Below are 18,831 nucleotides of genomic sequence, written 5' to 3'. Positions count from 1 at the left end.
CTGCTGTCTTTTAACAGCCACATTTATCACTCAATGTGATTATTTGCCATGAAAACAGCCAAAAAAGGGGGTTTCTAAAGCCAAATGTCACTCATGTGGTCTGACACCTACCCCCTCTGAGTGGTTTAAGGCTTTAAAAATGACAACAGAGAAGATATCAATGTTGTTGTTTATGGTTTTGTTTGCTTTTGAAGGTCATAAAGAGGCATCAGTGTTGGTTTCAGTCTGTTTCTCAGCTGGTGAAAAACTCCTCATAGTGCCTTTAAGTCAACTAAACAAACCATCATCATCAGAATTAAATGTCAGTTACACAAATTAATATTTTTAATACCCTAGGCCTGAAATGTCTGTAATATTAAGTGTCCAAGGGCTGAACTGTAGTTAGCTTTCAAAAACTAGCCGGGGCTTTCAACATTAGGAACAATTATCCTCAAGTTTGATTTATTTCATTAATTTTAACTTGACTTTGGACGAGTCAGAGTTTAAATTAATGTTTGAACGATTTGGACACTAATCATTTCAGAACACTGCATGTCTGATATTATGACTCTTTGCTGCTAGAGATAAGTTAAAACAAGACAAGTTGTCCTGCAGAAAATGTTAAATCACCAATTAGTTATATTTCAGTTCTGATTAAAGTCACAAACCAACACAGAGCCATAATTAGCAGAAGGTACTGAACGTTGTATGTCTGATTAAGTGCTTTCATATCATCCCTCATGTGTTTTCTCTTTGCAGAAAAGAGCTATATTTAAATTTATAATAATAGTGCTGAGTGTATTATATCTAAAACCTAGAAAAAACATCATACCAGCAGATACAGAAGTAGTGTCTGTTTAATTCTTACAGTTTCCAGGAACATGCTTATAATAAATCTAGCAAAGACACCACCAGGACTCCACTTGGTGACTTCCTTTATTGGAAACATTCAACTGGAAATTCAAAGAGCTGCCATATCGGTCAAAACAGTCCCTACAGGACTACTTGGATTATTTATTTGTGACCACGTCTTGCATTGTGAATAAACAAAAACAAAAAGGCAACACATTATCTTACAGGATCCTCTGAACTACTTTCTACATGCTCCCTGAAGCTCAGCTGGAGAGTGAAGCTGACGAAGACGTGGCAGAGACAACAACAACAGTAAAAATGGCATTTTATAAAAAGTTTTAATATCATTAAGCAAAGAAAAAAAAAACCCAAACAGACAGTAGAAGACAAATTAAAATCAACCACACCCGCCGCCCCCCAAAAACCTCCAATAAAAATAAAGTTTGGTGAACATAGGGCACAGAGCAGAGCTTTAAATCAACGGTGAAGTACGTCTACGTCCAAATACACCATGAGATCCATCAAGAGGAGACTTCTGCCGGGCCGGAGGACTCATCTGGACTGCTCGACTGCAGGGGGACAGAAGAGGACAGGCGTGAGACCGGCGTGTAAAAGATCATTGTGATGAGCAACAGCTGAGCATACCCAGTGTTCAGCAACAGGTTAAACATGTAAGAGCAGTTTCCATGTGATGAGCGCTGCACGGCAGCAACAACTGTCATCTGTCGCTGCCAAGATAACTCGTAGAGATTATTGAGACAGCTGATTATGTGCGGGGCGATCATCGAATGACTACGTCTCACAGGAGGTGGCGGTTCGGGAAAACCACAAACACTGAACGGCCGTGACAGTGTGTCGTTCTGATGGATCAGGTGTGTAGTTGTGTTACATGGAGGTGTGTAAACATTTAGAAATGGAAGAAACTCACTGTAAGAGGAGATGTCGATCTCGTCTGGCAGCTCGGCCACGTTGACCTCGAAGCGGTCCTGCACATCGTTCAGAGTCTTGGCGTCGGTCTCGTCAGACACGAAGGTTATAGCCAGGCCTTTGGTGCCAAATCGACCGGCACGAGCAACCTGACGGGCGCAGAGGGGATGAGTGAGAGGAATCTTTAGCACTTTAAAGCCTCCGGACGTTCGGCTTGAGACGGTCCAGACGCTTCAGATTATTGAGTCTGATGTAGGATAACAAGTTCATCCTCTCTGCTGACTCTGAGAAGTGTTAGTTTGAGATCCACTTTAGACACATGCAGACCTCAAATCAGAACTCAAAGTGCCTTTTTAGTCACAGGAGGATCATTGACATGTCAGAATTTGATGTGTTTGAGCTTCACTCCAGGAAGACTGGATGTGAAAACAGGTCAGGAGTGTGTTTCACGGTCTAACTTGATGTTACTTTGTTCCACACTTAGAGCAGGTTGGAGTTTTTATTGTTGTTTTTATTGTTGTAAGCGGTTTGAACCAGTTTTAAAGATTGTGTCTGGATTCATAAACATCAGAGGAGCAATAAGTGGATGTTTTGAGAGCTCTGTGAAGGAAGCAGTGGAGGAAACAGGAAGCTCTCTGAGTTACACACACATTAGCTTCTCACATTAGAGTTATGTGCTGATGTCCGACCATAAATACAACATCCACCTGGACTAGCTGTAAAACTCAGTGCATGAAACACACAAATAATAACTTTGTTGTCATCTGAAAAGACGGCTTTGTCATACACATTGGTGCAGCTGTTACAGCAGGTTTAAATGCATACAGATGGATATGAAAGCAGTGCTACTTTAACAGCTTTTCTCCCATAATAGATTGAATCATGCATTTTCAGAAAACATTGGTACATTATAAAGTTAATAAACCTCATGGAGCACTGGTTTGATTGTAAAGACTTCGGTTTGAGGCAACAAGTGACCGGTGGAGATAGTTGGCACAAGTTTAGGCACAACAATCACAGGAACTGCATGTTTGAGGTTTCGCTTCATGCATTACGACGGTTTAAACTTCTCTCCCTCAGAGTCCCAAAACCAGACCATCTCTTATATGTTGGTGAAGCTTTCTTCCCCAAGGTTTTGCAGTGATTACCAGTTCTACAGAGGCACATGTGGCTGTAAATCACACAGCTAAGAGTCCTCTTTGGATTCAGTTTTTGTATTCATGCACAGGTTGCAGCATCCCAAAGGTTAATCTGCCCCCTCCCTCTCCCCTCCGCAGCGCTCACCCTGTGCAGATACGTGTCAGAATCTTCCGGCATGTCGTAGTTGAAGACGATATTGACTCGCTCGATGTCCATCCCTCGGCCAAAGAGATTAGTGGCCACCAAGATCCGCCTTTGGAAGTCTTTGAACTGCTGATAGCGGGACAGCCTGCGGGGGAGGACGGGTCAGAGAGGGCGAGGGAGAGAGAGAGAGAGAGAGAGAGAGAGAGAGAGAATTATAATCACAGCTGCTGCAGACAGAACGAGGCTTTGAAGGCAATGATGTGTTGAGTTCACTGATGAGGCCTGAGGTTCCATAAACACACGCAGCATTCAAAGCTCAATAGAGTGTATGTGTACGAGTGTGTGGGAGGATGGTGTGTGTGTGTGTGTGTGTGTGTGTGGGAGGAAGGTGTGTGTGTGTGGGTCTCACCTCTCCTCCTGAGTCATTCCCCTGTGGATGGAAATTGCAGGAAAGTTTTGTTCCACCAGAAGCTGGGAGAGAGCGATGCAGCGCTGGACTGACTTAACAAAGATCACCACCTGGAGGCAGAACACAGGAAGTGGATCAGTTAGTCTGTCGTCAGGGTCTCATTACACAAAACATGAACCGGTGGCTACACTGGAGCTAAAGTGGGGATGCAGTTGGCTAAGACCAGACATTGTCATCTTGTCAGAGGCTTAAAAAACGCTCAGTGAGGCAGCGCTAGAAAAGAGGCTTCAAAACTAGAAGGGACTGAAGTGAGGACACTACCATCCAGTGGAAGAAGGATGCAGAGTGTGCACTCAGAGGGCAGCTGAGGAGAACAGCCATTAAAACTACAACAGCTGTGAACAAAGAGGGGCGATCCTTGATCTAACCCTGCAGGGACCACAGTTGGGGTCAGGTCACCTGGGTTCATGAGGGGAGTTAATGCTGTGTGAGATATGCACTGGGTGCATCATCCTCCAGAGTTTTTTTTAGCCTGTTTAGAAATAAAGTGGAGCTCCTCTTCAGTTTAGATCAACAGTGAGCTTTTTAAAACCCAGCAACAGAAAAACTATTTTTAAATCTCAAACTTTGTTCCAATTCTCCATCAGAGACAAATCTTTCAGGTTCTGTAGTCCCAACTTAACAGTCACCAACAAAACACAAACACCTCCAGCCTCTTCACTGTACCTGGTTGAACTCCAACACATCCAGGAGGTCGAAGAGTTTTCGGTTTTTCTCGCTGTCCTTCAGTTTGCAGTAGTACTGCTGCAGACCGTGGAGTGTCAGCTTGGTCTCGTCGTCCACGAACACTTCCATAGGCTGAAGAAGAGAACACCAGGGACCGGTCAGATGAAGGTTTAAGATACTAGTTTAAGTAGTGTAAGTGTGTGTGAGTTATTCCTGCAGTAATCAAACATTAGAGATCACTTACGTCCTGCATGAACTTGCGGCAGACCGGTCGGATCTCCTTACTCAACGTGGCGCTGAACATCATGACCTGCTTCTCGTGGGGTGTGCTCCTGAAGATCTCCTGAACGTCACTCCTCATATCTGCGACACAAAGACATTAAATAAGCATAAACAAACCTGAGGTTATCAAAGAATCATCTTCAGACCTCTGACGGCTGAACTCACCTAGCTGCTCCAACATCTTGTCACACTCGTCCAGCACAAAGTGCTTGACGTTCTTCAGGGTGAGGGTTTTGCTCCGGTTGAGGGCGAGGATACGACCTGGCGTTCCCACGACGATGTGCGGGCAGTTCTTCTTCAAAACCTCCTCGTCCTTCTTGATGGCCATGCCGCCGAAGAACACCGCCGCCTTCACGGAGGGCATGTACTTGGAGAAACGCTCGTACTCTTTGCTGATCTGGAAGGCCAGCTCTCGTGTGTGGCACATGACCAGAACAGAGACCTGCAGACGGGAGAGACGCAGGATGTTAAACACGTCCTGATTGATCTTTTAAGAACCACTGATAACACTTTGATCCAACCCCGTGTCGGTGCTCTACCACATGGTTAAATCAGAATCTGAATATCTTGGTCAGTGTTCAGAGAGAAGAACTTTGCATTCATAAGAGTGAAGGATTTTTTAGGATGTTGAGGAAACGGTCATGGTAACAGTGAGTAACCCTAACCTGGATGAGACCAGGACGGTTAATCTGATGAATGATGTGGACCAGTGTGACAGCAGAGAACAAAACTGCTTTAACCACCACATAAATGGTCTCATCTAGACTTTAAAATCTCAATCATTTTGCTCTCTTAGGATCTGTTCCCATTTCTAGTGTTGTCAATCTGCCTAAATCTATTTGAGTTTTTAAAGCTCTTCAAAGTGAAGAAAAAATCCTGCTGTCAGAGGAGCTGGTGTGAAAGACAAGACTAGAGACGTGTCACTCTTTAAGGGTGCGGTTCATCAAGAGGAAGTCAAACCAGAATTGAACTGTGATGCTATTAAAGTAATTAAGCTTCTCAGTGAGGCAGCTTGTGTTTTGATGGTTTACAGCGTTCACTGCAGCTGCATGTCAGCCAGGCATCAATGTGTCAAACTCCTCGGCCCGTGCAGTTTTATTTTACATGCAGAAGTTTTAAGGTGTGATGAGATGGAAAGAATGAGCCCGCAGGAGGTGGGGCTGAAAGTTTGATCACTGCCTCTGAACAGAGCGTGGATAATGAAGGCCTGCATAACTGAAGGATTAAAGTGTATGTATGTAAGACAAAATCAGTCTGCAACTTCATCATGTATCTGGGTGTGTTAATCTATCTTCAAGAAATTCAACTTAGTCTGACTAACTTGTTGATTTGGTTCCTTAAACTCCATGTAAATATGAATGATGCATCTTAAGTGTGTAACTAGCACTCACCTGTCCATCAACAGGTTCAATCTGCTGCAGTGTGGCCAGCACAAACACAGCTGTCTTCCCCATACCAGACTTGGCTTGGCACAGGATGTCCATCCCCAGGATGGCTTGTGGGATGCATTCATGCTGGACTGTAGAAAGAACACAGAGGAGGAGTTAAAGAAGAAAATATTGCCTTTCAAGCCGAATTACTCTTCGACAGTCACTAGCTTTACGCTGATTAATGGAATAGTTGTTGTGAAATAATAAAATAGGATACACATAATCCAAGATGTCCCTCACCTTCAGAAGGATGCTCAAACCCACAGTCGATGATGGCTCGGAGCAGCTCTGGTTTGAGCAGAAAATCTCTGAAGCCAGAGCTGTGAATGGAAACGTAGGAACCCTTCACCTCCTTCTTTCCTGCCGGGGCAGCGCTCTCCGGTGCTCCCTGAGGCTCTTCATCCTCCTCGTAGTCGAGCAGCTCATTATCAACGTCGTTCTCAGCCATTGTGTCTGAGGAGCAGGAGAAACAAAAAGGTTAGGATGTCAGTCTGGTTCATTTTTTAAAAGGTGCTTTTCAATCAAAGTTTCAGGGGCTTTCATTTCCAGGAACGTGTACGCTGTACAAAAGAGACTAACGCCCTTCAACAACAGAGGATGCTTGGAAACAGAAAAGTGCAAGTACCGAGAGGTCACAATACACCTGAAAGGCTCAACTTTTATAAAAGCTGTGGCAGAGATCGGCCGGTGTTTTGGTGTAAACAGCGACCCTGTTAACTGGAGACTCTCAGTCGGCTGCATCCCTCATAAACGTCTTTAGACGATCATTAAATATCTGATGAGGATATTTTGAAATCTTAATAAAAACTAAACTAGTTTGTATTCCAAGGAACTCCCTCTGTGTTTCAACAGCTGTATAAACTCCACAAACACTGACACGTTCAGCTGAAGGTCTCCAGTTTACAGGGTCACTCTTCAGACTGTAACACCGGGAGCTGACAGACACATTCACACTATCAGGCGTATCAGGAGTTATTAAACCGAGTGAATCACAGGTGAGTGTGATGTTATTGTGAATGGTGCCTCCAAAAGTTCCTGGAGCGGTCGATTGCCACGGACTAAATTTGGACCCTGGTTCCTGCTGAAGAAATGCAAATAGTTCCTCATAGGGTTCCTAGTTCCTGCAGTGGTAGAGTATCTTTTGTCTCTGTGGATCAATACCTGAAACAAACTCCCCATGCAGGTTTCGATGGGACTGTTCACACCTGTTGTTGGCCTTCCATGTTCTGGCTTAGGCCAAAGTCTTTGATTTAAAGCTTTGATGTGTTTTTGCATGAATATAAACTGTGTTATGCTTTCTTTACAACTAGAGATCGGATCTTGCTGAGTATAGCATTCTTCCCTGATTAAGGATCTTTGTAAACACTGAACCTCACCGTTTCTAAATGCTACTACAGTACGTAAAATCAGCTGGTTAGCAAAACCAGAGAAACAAAGCACAGCAAGACTTTACGGACTCAATTCACAGTCTGTAAACAAAGCACCTCACTCACATCCAAAATCTAAAAACAGGTACAACCTGCACATTCGGCTGGTTAGCTTAGCATTGAAAACACTGGAGAGCCATTGTGTTACATAAGGACTGCTAACGTGGCAAGCTAGCATGCTACACGACCCCAGTGGGACTTCTTCCAAATCAATCTGAGGTAACACAGGTTTATATGAAAGTGAAAAATACATGTAAAGGTATAATAATTCTTACCCTGGAGGAAAATAAATGCTACTCGTTTAAAAACAGGAGAGGAACACGGTTTACCGAGCTAGCTAGCTGAAAGCGCCCTGAAGCAAACAATGAAGGACGTAAAATCATCCCGGGCTGAAAAATCCACAACTATTATAAAATAAATACGATTTAAGACTTCCCCTTAAAGAAGTTTAAAGTCTTTAAAAATTCTACTTCTTCCAATGAATCAAAATGTGAATATTTACCTTTGAGTTGTTAGCTTCGCGTCCACCAACAGATCAAAACCGCATGGGCAGGCCTCAGATGGTTTATACGAGACACCGGAAGTCCCGCCTACTCTGGGAAACGTTAAGGTGATTGGTGGATTCGGGCGTCAATAGGCAAGGGAGGTCAGCGATTGGACGAAAAGTGTTCCGCAGTCCACTGCAGTTTGAAAAGGCGGGACGCATAAGCAGCGGTATGGGAGCTCTGAAGGGACAAAGGAGGTGAAAATAATAAATAAACACATAAAATAAAAAGGCGAAGGTATGCAGAATGAGTAAAACATCGTAAAGTTACAGGTTTGAATTTTAAAAAATGTAGTCTGACCGACATGAGGTAATATCAATATTAATACTCTTGATTAAGCTTACATCTGCCCCCTTAAATTGTTGTTTTTTTATTTGTATTATTTATTGTTATACAAATAATAATGTATAATTATTTAAAAATATAAATTATTTGTGGATTATTTCTTCTATATATATGTATATACTACTATATATATAGTCTTTTCTCCCTGCAGTGGTCGGACTCTATAATCAATAATATATATATATATATATATATATATATATATATGTGTGTGTGTGTGTGTGTGTGTGTGTGTGTGTGTGTGTGTGTGTGTGATTTTATGATATACTTATTTTTTTACCTCTTTAATCATGATTTTAATTTTAATTGCTTATAACTTTGTAATACTTTTTAATTTATAGGCTCTTGTTTGCTTTATATATTTCTTTTGCACTGTCTACTCTGTTACTGTAACACTTGAATTTCCCCGTTGTGGGACGAGTAAAGGAGTCTATTATCTCTAATCTCTTATTTATTATTATGTATATTTTTTTGTATTTAATTGAAATATATATTTACAACTACATATGGCAACACAGACATCAAATGTAGCAGGCTTTTATGAACAGATAGCATAACGGAAGAACAATAATAATGAAATATTAAAGAAAACATAATTATTATAATAAATCAAAACTGTTAACAATATGATGTAGGTTTTTTATCAGTATTTATATCAATACATTTCAAATATTTGCATTTAAGAGCTTGTTTGTTCATAAAAATCCTGAAGAGGTTTAGTCTTTACATTTGTAAATAAAACATGAACTAAAAATAAATAATGGGCTGAGCTGAAACTGTAAAGAGCACTTTTCACACATGCACTGCACTTGTAAAAAAAGTGCAGTGCAATCAACAAACAATCCAATTAATTCAACTTGAGATCTTATAACTCTATTTCATGCTTTGGTAGGTTTACCCGAGTGTGTCCATGTTCCTTTGTGTATACTGCCCCTAGAGGTCACTGCAATGAACTGCAGCAAAACGAAGGACAATCACACAACTTGTTCTAACTGTTAGTAAAGTCAGTACATTCATCTCACTGTGGGAGCTTTTGAACATTCATTAATAAAGACAGCAGCTAGTGAATAGTTAAGTGGACAAACTTGAGAGAAATGGGGAACAAATATCAACAGAAGCTTCTGTAAAATAATCATTTTTATTCTGTGTTGTTGTCACAGTTAGAGATTTAAACTGCTTGTAAAAAAACATTGATATTCTTGATATTAAAATGCATGAACACAAGTAATATATTCTCATAATTACATTGTTAATATCTCTGTAAATATTTTGCTCTTTAAAAAACACAGGATCTTTTCTATATGTCATCTGCACAGACAGTCCTGCAGAATTAATACATCTAAGACTACTATCATTTTACCACCCTCCTGTTAAAGATATATTTTATAATAATAAAAAATATTAGATATTTACATTTTACCATCATTTACTGCTCAGATTATTTAGCATTTTGTATCATTTCATTTTTCACGCCAGCAGTTTGTTCATACTTATTTTCATGTGGATACATTCATCTGCATACGTTCTTTGTGGGTTAAAATTTAAATGCAGCAACTACAGTGGTTTTAGACCCACAAAAAAGGAGTCTGAACATTTCTTTACATCAAATAAAGTGTTATAAAAAATATGTATAAAAAAAATCAGCATGCAAAAGCACCTTGATAAGATAAACTCTCAGTGTTAGGAAAGTGCTGGCCGTTAGTCTTATGCTGCATTCATGAGCACCTTGGATAATCCCAGTTTCTGATTTTGTTCACGTGGTTTCATTTCAGAAAGTCAGGTTTAACATTACCTGAGACTTTTTGATCAAGGAGGAATGTTTATAAATATTAAAATATTACCTTATAAATGTTAAAAATAACTTTTTAGCTAATCTAGGTCACTCTGTGAGGACAAGAAATAATGGTAGTATCATGTTACAAATTATATTGGATCAAAAAATTAATCTGCAATTAATAAAAAGTTGAACATGATCAAATCTTCATGTTGATGACAAATATGACGTCAAGTTGTAAAGTCAGGACCTTAATTCCAGTTTAGAAACTCAGAGAAACTTCAATAACTTCAAGCTCAGAATGTAAGCTGTACTTATATTAGTGTTTAAGGAAACCTAGTCTTGTTTTGGGTCATAAAGTTGTTTAATTCCTGAGTTTCTGAGTTGTTTTTCTGACTCAGGAACTTGTTTTTTCAATGCTTTCCACACCTCATGGATGCAGTTAAATCTGTGATTCCAGAGCAGAGGAGAAACTCCACAGCGTCGGAGAGAAGTATGGGAAACTGTCCGACTCTGGACGGGTGTGATCCTCTGAGCGTTTCCCAGTGAAGGTAAAAGAGTGGCTCAAGAAGTCCCTGACTTGGGGGGGCAGAGAGAGAAACAGCCACTCCTCCACCAGGAGCCCTCCTCCGTGCAGGCCCGAGCAGCAGCCCAGCTCAGCCGGCAGCTCCTCCAGACTGTTACTGCGCAGGTCCAACCTGCTCAGGTGGCTCAGAGCTGCGATCCCACTGGGCAGAGAGCTCAGGGAGTTTCGTGCCACGTTCAGGGTGCGCAGCTCCAAACAGTTCCTGAACAGCTCAGAGGGGAGGTTCTCTAACCGGTTCCCGCTGAGGTCCAGCTCTGTCAGCAGCTGCAGAGCTTTCACCGCTGCAGGCAGCTCCTCCAGAAGGTTTCCAGCCAGCAGGAGTCTGCGAAGGTGACGGAGCGAGAAGAGAGCTGGAGGGAGACCCCGAAGCTGGTTGTTTGACAGATCCAGGAGCTCCAAGCCTCGGAGCACCCCGACGCTGTTCGGCAGAACCAGAACACGGTTGTAGGCGAGTCTGAGAGAGGAGAGGCGTCTCAGATGAGCCAGAGTGAGCAGCTCCTCCAGAGTCCTCAGGTTGTTGTGCTGCAGGTCGAGCGTCCGCAGGTTGGTGAGAGCCAGCAGGGCGGAGGGCAAACGCTCCAGCTGGCAGTCCTGCAGCAGCAGCTCCGTCAGGTCCACCATCCTCTTCAGACCTGTGAGAACAAGCAGCCTGGTGCCCTCGTTGTGGATCTCCAGTCTCACTAAGCTGCCCGCAACCTCACACAGCTCCCCGGGGATCCTCTGCAACCGGCCCCGGATCACCAGCAAACGAAGGTGGCGTAACAGACGGAGGCTCCCCAACGACCAGCTGCGGCCGACTCCACCGTCACTGCTCAGACGACCACAGAGGTGGAGCTCGTGCAGGCTGCGGAGGGAGAGGACCCAGCTGGGGATCTCTGAGGCCTGAGTGAAGGTGAGGTGGAGGACTTCCAGACGTTCCTTGAGGACTCCGAGGGCACTGGGGTCCACGGCGGCCATGCAGTGATAGAGATGGAGCTCCCTGTTGATGGAAGCAAAGATAACAGAGATGATGAAAGTGTGTCATTATGCACCAAGAGGCAACCTTCCAATGCTAAAGTGCCAAAACACAGTTCCTCGAGTGGCCACTAGAGGGGGGCTCCAAAAGTGAGTGAACCTCCATTAGGCCCCACATTAAAACTACAAAACCTGCAGCAGAATCAAACATGCTTAAAGTGGATGATGGCTGACTTCAGATTAAAGGCACCGCTCTATAGCTCACCTGAGTGCCGCCATGTTTGCCACCTGTGCGGTGAACCTGGCGTCCGCGATGAGCTCCAGTTTGAGGACCTGCAGCTGGCTCAGGGTGAAGAGGGCCGGGGGGAGGCGAGGCAGAGCCACCAGCTGCAGCCTGGAGCAGCCGTCTGCATCCACACTGATCATCGCGCGCAGCTTCTCCTCCCCCCAGCGCCTCTCCAGGCTCTCCTCCATCAGCCGGCTCTCGCTGACGGGGGACAGAAACACGGACAGGCGCTGGGCCAGCAGGGGGTCGTACTGGTCTAACATGTGCAGCAGAAAGGCCAGGTCGTTCCTCAGGTCGGGGACGTCTCTGAGGGAGCACAGATCCTTCAGGGAGTGGAAGGAGTACTGACGCAGAGAGCTGAGCGGGAGAGACAGAACGGGGAACATGTCAGACTGAATACAGAAAAGTGAGCCTGTACGCTCTGCCTCCCCCGCTACGTTATTTCAATCACAGAAGAGAGGAGAGACATAATAAAGAGAGGAGTCTGCAAAGAGAGGTCAGAAAGAAGAGAGGGAAGGTAGAGCCAAGGTGAGAAGTCTGTTTGGGCTAGGACTCACGCCTGCCAGGTTTTGCTGTACGCTCTACCTCCCCCTACTTCACCGTTTTCATGAAGGAAGAGAGGACAGAAAAAACAAGGAGAAGAGTGTGAAGACAGATGTTTCAAAAAAGACTGGGAAAGCAGAACCAAGGTGAGGAGCCTGTTTTGGCTGGAGCTTAAGGAGTTTTTAAACCAGAGGGTAGATCATCTCCCCCCTGAAAAGTACTACCCCCTGTCCCGGGACCTTTGAAAAGTACTACCCCCAAGGTCCCAGGACTTTCAGGGGGCGGGACCTGCAATGCTGAACGTGTCTGATTGGTAGATTAACCTCAGTGTTTTTATTCCTCCCTCCGTCCACAATAACATCACACACATCTGTGATTCTCTTGATTTCTCTTTCTTTCATTAGTTTTTATTTGTTCTATCTTTTTTGTATGTGTGTGTACTTTTCAAAAGAAGAAGCTGTGATTCTCTTGATTTAGCAGCTTGTAACAGTAGTCTTCTCTCAGCCCACCGTGAATGCGTCTCTCCTCCCGGTGTTCCGCTTTTAAAAGTGACCCTGTAAACTGGAGACCTTCAGCTGAACGTGTTTGTGTTGATTCATTCTTTGCTTTTTCCATGTTTTTAACCGCAGGCACAACATTTCCACTTTTTTTCATGTTTTTTGGCTTTTGGAGCACAATTTCAAGTTTGAGGAAATTAATTTTTTTCGACAGGGTCAACTTTTTTGTCAAATTTTTTTTTTACATTTTTTTTCCCCCCAAAAAAATTGGCAAAAAAAAAAATGTCAATTTTTTTTTTACAAAATTAAAAAAAAAAAAAATTTGTTACAAATTTTATTTCTTATTTTTTTTGTTCAAAATATTTTTTTCAAATTTTTTTTTTTTTTCAATTTTCCAAAAACCATTCACAGTCATTGTTTTTTTGTGATTCTCTTGATTTAGCAGCTTGTCTTCTTCCTTTTTTCTTCAGCTAGTCTTCTCTCAGCCCACCGTGAATGCGTCTCTCCTCCCGGTGTTCCGCTTTTAAAAGTGACCCTGTAAACTGGAGACCTTCAGCTGAACGTGTCAGTGTTTGTGGAGTTTACACAGCTGTTGAAACACAGAGGGAGTTCCTGGGAATGCAAACTAGTTTAGTTTTTATTAAGATTTCAAAATATCCTCATCAGATATTTAATGATGGTCTAAAGACGTTTATGAGGGATGCATCCGGCTGAGAGTCTCCAGTTAACAGGGTCGCCGTTTCAACCAAAACACCGGCCGATCTGTACTTCCCTCACTACATCATTTTATTAGAGAAGGGAGAGGGGAAAGAAAAAGAGAGGAGACTGAAGCGAGATGTTAGAAAGAAAACAAGAAAGGTGGAGCCAGGATGAGAGCTTACAGCCACCGAGTTAGACTGTACGCTTTACCTCCCCCTACTCTCCCAGGAGGAGTCTGCAGAGAGAGGTCAGAAAGAAGACAGGGAAAGCATAGCTAAAATAAGAAGCCTGTTTGGGCTAGAGCTCACACTCGCCGGGCTTGGCTGTACGCTCTACCTCCCCCGCTTCATCGTTTTCATTGCAGAAGAGAGGAAAGAGAAAACAACCAGAGGAGTCTGATGTGAGACGCTCATGCATGTCCTGACCTGTGTAAAATCCAGCTGAGGGTGTAGACGTTGAGCAGGCCGTACAGCCCCAGCAGGGTCAGGTAAGCCACCAGCAGTTTGCGCATGAGAGAGGAAATCACGTGGATGCACTCGAAGGTATCGTAGCCCACCAAGGCCGTCTCCTCCGGGCGACAGGTGTGAGTGAAGGAGAAGGATCCGAGGAGAGGGATGGTGTAACCCACGATCAGAGTCACCATCAGCAGCTTGAATATCGTCTGAGCCGAGTAGACCTGAGCAATCCAGAGAGGATACAGGATCACACTGATCATCAATCAATCAGACTTCATCATCAACATTCAGAGGTTTTATTCTGCTCACCTTGTAGATGACGTCTGAGATCTCACAGTGAGATCTAAACTTCCGGACCCGTTCAAACAGCGCCCTCGCCTGCTCCCCGTCACTCTTATCCAGACTCAGGACCTGCCTGGGACTGTCCATGACTGAAGGTTTCACAGAGTTCACCTGAGAGCTGTGAGACGTAGACGACATGATGGAGTTACAGGAGAGGTTGGAGGGACACGGGGAGGGAGGAGCAGCAGAGGAGCCGCTGTCGGACCTCTTTAAGAGCGGACTCTCCGTGCCGGAGTCGGTGCTCGGTTGTCGTCTGTAGATCACCGGGGTCGAGCTCAAAGACGGAGCTCGTCGAAGCGGTCCTCTCTCGTCCGGCAGGTTCTCCTGCTGGGCGGCGTGGGACAGCGCCTGAGACGTCCACGGGGATTCGCAGCACTTTGCCAAGATGGCCAGGAAGTGCTCGATGCGCGCGGAGGTGTGAGGGAAGTGAAGCCAGAAGGAGCCGCTGGCTACGAGGACCAGAGTCTGCAGGAGGGCCATGTAGGGGAAGAAGCGGGAGCAGACAGGAAGAGCTTCATGGTAACAAACCTGGAGGGACACGCATCAACAGGAAGTCAAACATGTGATGACACGTGAGATTAAAGCTGCGTTACACCTACAGGTGGAGTACCTGGCTGATGTAAATGTACTGCTGGTACACCAGGTGAGTCTTCCGTCCTCTGGATGGAGGAACATCTGGGCTGATGTTGTGTGGAGAGTGAGTTGGAGGCTTTGAGGGCGGAGTCAGCGCCTCGTCTCCACCAGGACCTGGACTTTGATGGCTGGTGTTCACAGTAAAAACAGGATCCAAAGGGATGCACACCACCCGGTCTCTAGACAGCTGCTCAGTGCAGGCCAGGACGGACGCCATCAGCATCAGGACCACCAGGTAGTCCATGAAGACCTCCCACCAGGGCTTCAGGAGTTTAGACCTGCTCTGATGCTGGTTCAGAGGAACCAGCTCGGACAGGGAGAACATGCTGAGCTCCTGTGTGGGGAAACAAAGATGGAAGTGTGAGTTAAAGTCACCTCGACACATTTAAAGTGACGTCCGGCTGACTCTTCAGAGTCTGTGACCATGTCTCTTCTTAGAGTTTAAGTTTAAAAAAAAGGACGTTATTGTTGGAAAATTCAAAGTTTTAATTTGTTAAATAAATCAGAATCAAAGATACTTGATTTATTCCTGGGAGGGAAATTTGGTTATTACAGTATGCTCTTATAAACAGTATGAAAGAAAGTCCAAATATTAACAGAAGAAAGAATTAAATTAAATATTAACAGAAATAAAATTAAATTTAAAATAAAATATAAAATAAAAAAATGAAATATATCTTTTTTTTATTAAAAATAATTAAATAAATAAATAAAATAGAATAGAATAAAATAAAAAAGTAACAAGTAAAATTCAATTAAATTATAAAATAAAATAAAATATATACAGAGGCGCAGAATAGTAAGAATTACCTGTGTGCAAAAGCGCTGGGAATGAAGGAGATATATATATATATATATATATATATATATATAAGGATGTTAAGGTGGTAAGGATATTGCACCGTGTATTCCACAGTTATTGTTAAATTAAAAGGTAAGTATCTGTCTCTTTCTTGTTTGAGACTAAGATTTAAAGAGACCCTCTGTACAAAGAAGTGTTTAATATTTTAATGAGACCATTAAACAAACACATTAAACATTCACATCATCTGATCCTGTCTTAAAGGCCTCAAACACTTTGCATCCTTATACCTTCTTATTAAAAACACTTTTTCCTTCCATGCTTTCTAAACTTTGATGACTTATTATTATTTTTATCTTCATGTGATGGCTGCTGTCTTTAATTCTGCTTTAACACCAAACCCACTCAGCCGGCCTCAGAGACACAGATGATCTGAGATGTTTGTGAATCAGCTCTTCTTTCTGTCAGGGATCAAATGTTTAATCTTCAAATAGAGTCCTTACATATCTTTCTATCACATTTAGAGTTCACTTCTTTAAAGGAGTAGAAATCTGACAGAGAGACAAAGTGTCCATTGTCTAACAGCTCAGGATTAATTTCACATACCTGCTAAACAACTTGTTCTCTGGTCCTTCTCTCTCTCCCTCTTCTGATCCGCTCACAGCCGCCCCACACAGGCTTCATACCGGAGCTGTCTGGTTCTGCCGTGAAAAACTCAGAAAAACTTACAACAAACTCCTCCTCGGCTGGCCGACACACAGCTTTTCATGGGTTTCCATGGCAGCCGAGGATGTGTGGCTGAAAAATCTGATTCAGCACGAGGACCCGGGCAAGACCCACCGAGTGAGGCTCAGTGCAACCCTTTAACTCCCTCAGAGCCGAGCCTGAGGAAACAAGAGGGGGAGATCACAGAGAGAGGGACGAGGGAACAGGAAAGGAACAGAACAGAAAGGAAAGGAAAGATGGGAAGGAAGAAAAAGACTGATAAGAAGGAGTCACCCAAACTGTTATCTAAGACATTAAGTATGTTTGTGCTAACAGAATGTTACATTTATTAGTAAAACAAAACAAAATTAAATTAAATAAAACACAATAAAGTAAATTCAAACTAAACAATGCAAAGCACAACAAAGTACGGTATAGTTAAATAAAACAAAATAAAAAAAATAAAGTAAAATAAATCACACAAAACAAAACCAAGATAAAACAAAATAAAAAAATATTATACAAGACAAAGAATATTTAACAAAATAAACAAAACAAAGAAAAAGATAAAACAAAATAAAAATTATATTGAAATAAACCAAAACAACACAAAATGATACAAAACAACACAAAATGATACAAAACAAAATAAAGAAAAACTAAACAACACAAGATAAACCAAAACCAAACTAAATTAAATGGAATAAAACAAAATAAAGCAAAATTAAACAGAACACTGCAAAGCTCAACAAAGTAAAATATAGTCAAATAAAACAAAATAAAACAAAAAATAAAATAAAGTAAAATAATCACAAAAAACTAAACAAAATAAAAAAATATAATACAAGAAAAATAATATAGATAAAAATAAAACAAAACAAAGTAAGATCAAACAAAATGAAAAAATATTGAAATAAACCAAAACAACACAAATAATACAAAACAAAATTAAATGATAGAAAACTAAATAAAACAAAACAAAACAGGATAAAACTAAATAAAATAAATCAAAAAAGATAAACATCATAAAATGAAAAAAACAACAAAATTAAATTGAATTAAATTAAAAAAGCAAAAACAGCAGAGCAAAACAGAGTAAAGAAAATAAAACTAAAGTAAAGTAATTAGAGTACTGATGATCCTGGTGATTGAATCTTGGTTTTCTCAGCAGAAGATTCACAGATCTTAATTCAGCTTCATAAAAATCTTAATGACATTTATTTTATGAAAGAATCTCTTCCACACAGTTATTGGTGTCTTAAGAAATCCTGCACCAAATACCAGCTGCACATTTCCTGTATCAACAGCTTGAACCTCTTCACATGTGCAAGTCTATCATGACTTCACTGTAGTACCACCTACATCCAGCAGGGGGCGCTGAAGCTGCTATAACGTCAGTCACACAGTTTGAAGATGCAGCTCTCGCTGTCACACCTTTTACCCGTGTGGGTGGATGTGTGCTTTTGTAGGGTTACCAGGTTTCTGTCCTCAAAGGTCAAAGGTCAAAGTGGAAGAGAAATGTGATGAAAATGAAAAAGCTGTGTATTTAAGTTTATCACATGATGATCTGTGTGTGTTGATCCTTTTGTATCAAGGTCAAGAAGAATCTGGAGCACAGACTCAAACTGACAATAAACCACAGAGAGATGTATCTGAGCAGCTGGTGAGTGTGTGTGCAGAGTGTGAAATGTCTCTGTGTGATTGAGGGAGATGAGGTTGTGAAGTATGGTTGCAGGTGCAGGTGCTGTAAGTGTTAATGGTGGGTGAAAGTGAGATTTACATGTACTGCAGAAACAGAGACATAAAGTATTTTCAGCTGCAGCAGGAGAGTCTGTAACCACTCCTTATAAAAACACAGTGATGCATAAAGAGCTGACATGTTGCTATGTTTGTTTACACTCACTAAGGAAGGATGAAGATGTCTCACTCTTCAGCAATCTAACTCAGAAAACATCTGGGAGGACGTCTCAGATTAATTATCAACCTTTAAATCATTTCATCATTGATTTCTTGTCAACTATTTTGACAAAGCAAATCTAATTTTATTTATAATTTCATAATATTTTCATGAAATGACATGACGTGAGGGATGGCAGTCGTGTCATCTGATTGGTTGGCACATCTCATAGTAAGTGTGTTCGAGCGTGTAGGATAACGTCAACTTATGTTAATCATACAGTTTAAAGTCTGAGATTTATAAGAGGACACAAATGCATTTGATAAAAAGCAATAAACATGAATGTTGGAGCGTGTTCAAGATAACAGGATGATTATGGAACACTTCAGTTTTGTTAGATTTCTATTTGAAGCTATGAGGACGCTAATCCCTGAAATCAAAGATGGAGGATG

General features: G+C 42.1%; 2 protein-coding genes across 4 annotated transcripts in view; both read right to left on the bottom strand.

Moving 5' to 3' along the window:
- Positions 1–897: 897 nt before the first annotated feature.
- Positions 898–7,950, bottom strand: ddx39ab (DEAD (Asp-Glu-Ala-Asp) box polypeptide 39Ab). The gene is made up of 10 exons (XM_034711424.1): positions 7,819–7,950; positions 6,130–6,342; positions 5,851–5,978; positions 4,625–4,901; positions 4,422–4,540; positions 4,178–4,309; positions 3,452–3,561; positions 3,043–3,187; positions 1,760–1,907; positions 898–1,400 (listed from the first exon to the last, which is right to left on the bottom strand). Exons 2-10 carry the CDS (start codon positions 6,335–6,337, stop codon positions 1,384–1,386), a joined length of 1,284 nt encoding a protein of 427 aa, XP_034567315.1. The 5' UTR covers positions 6,338–6,342; positions 7,819–7,950; the 3' UTR covers positions 898–1,383.
- Positions 7,951–9,328: 1,378 nt separating this feature from the next.
- Positions 9,329–18,831, bottom strand: part of si:ch211-106h11.1 (volume-regulated anion channel subunit LRRC8D) — a 34,013-nt gene continuing 24,510 nt past the window's right edge. For all 3 annotated transcript variants that reach the window (XM_034712234.1, XM_034712233.1, XM_034712232.1), the window contains 6 exons: positions 16,384–16,661; positions 14,953–15,309; positions 14,310–14,870; positions 13,971–14,221; positions 11,786–12,163; positions 9,329–11,545 (listed from right to left, as the gene is read on the bottom strand). In XM_034712234.1, the coding sequence (XP_034568125.1) occupies positions 10,423–11,545; positions 11,786–12,163; positions 13,971–14,221; positions 14,310–14,870; positions 14,953–15,300 (2,661 nt within the window). In that variant the 5' untranslated portion in view covers positions 15,301–15,309; positions 16,384–16,661 and the 3' untranslated portion in view covers positions 9,329–10,422. The remainder of the gene's footprint in view (positions 11,546–11,785; positions 12,164–13,970; positions 14,222–14,309; positions 14,871–14,952; positions 15,310–16,383; positions 16,662–18,831) is intronic.

Source organism: Notolabrus celidotus, chromosome 20, assembly GCF_009762535.1.
Source record: "Notolabrus celidotus isolate fNotCel1 chromosome 20, fNotCel1.pri, whole genome shotgun sequence".
NCBI lineage: Eukaryota > Metazoa > Chordata > Actinopteri > Labriformes > Labridae > Notolabrus > Notolabrus celidotus.
This window is presented reverse-complemented; position numbering and strand designations above follow the sequence as displayed.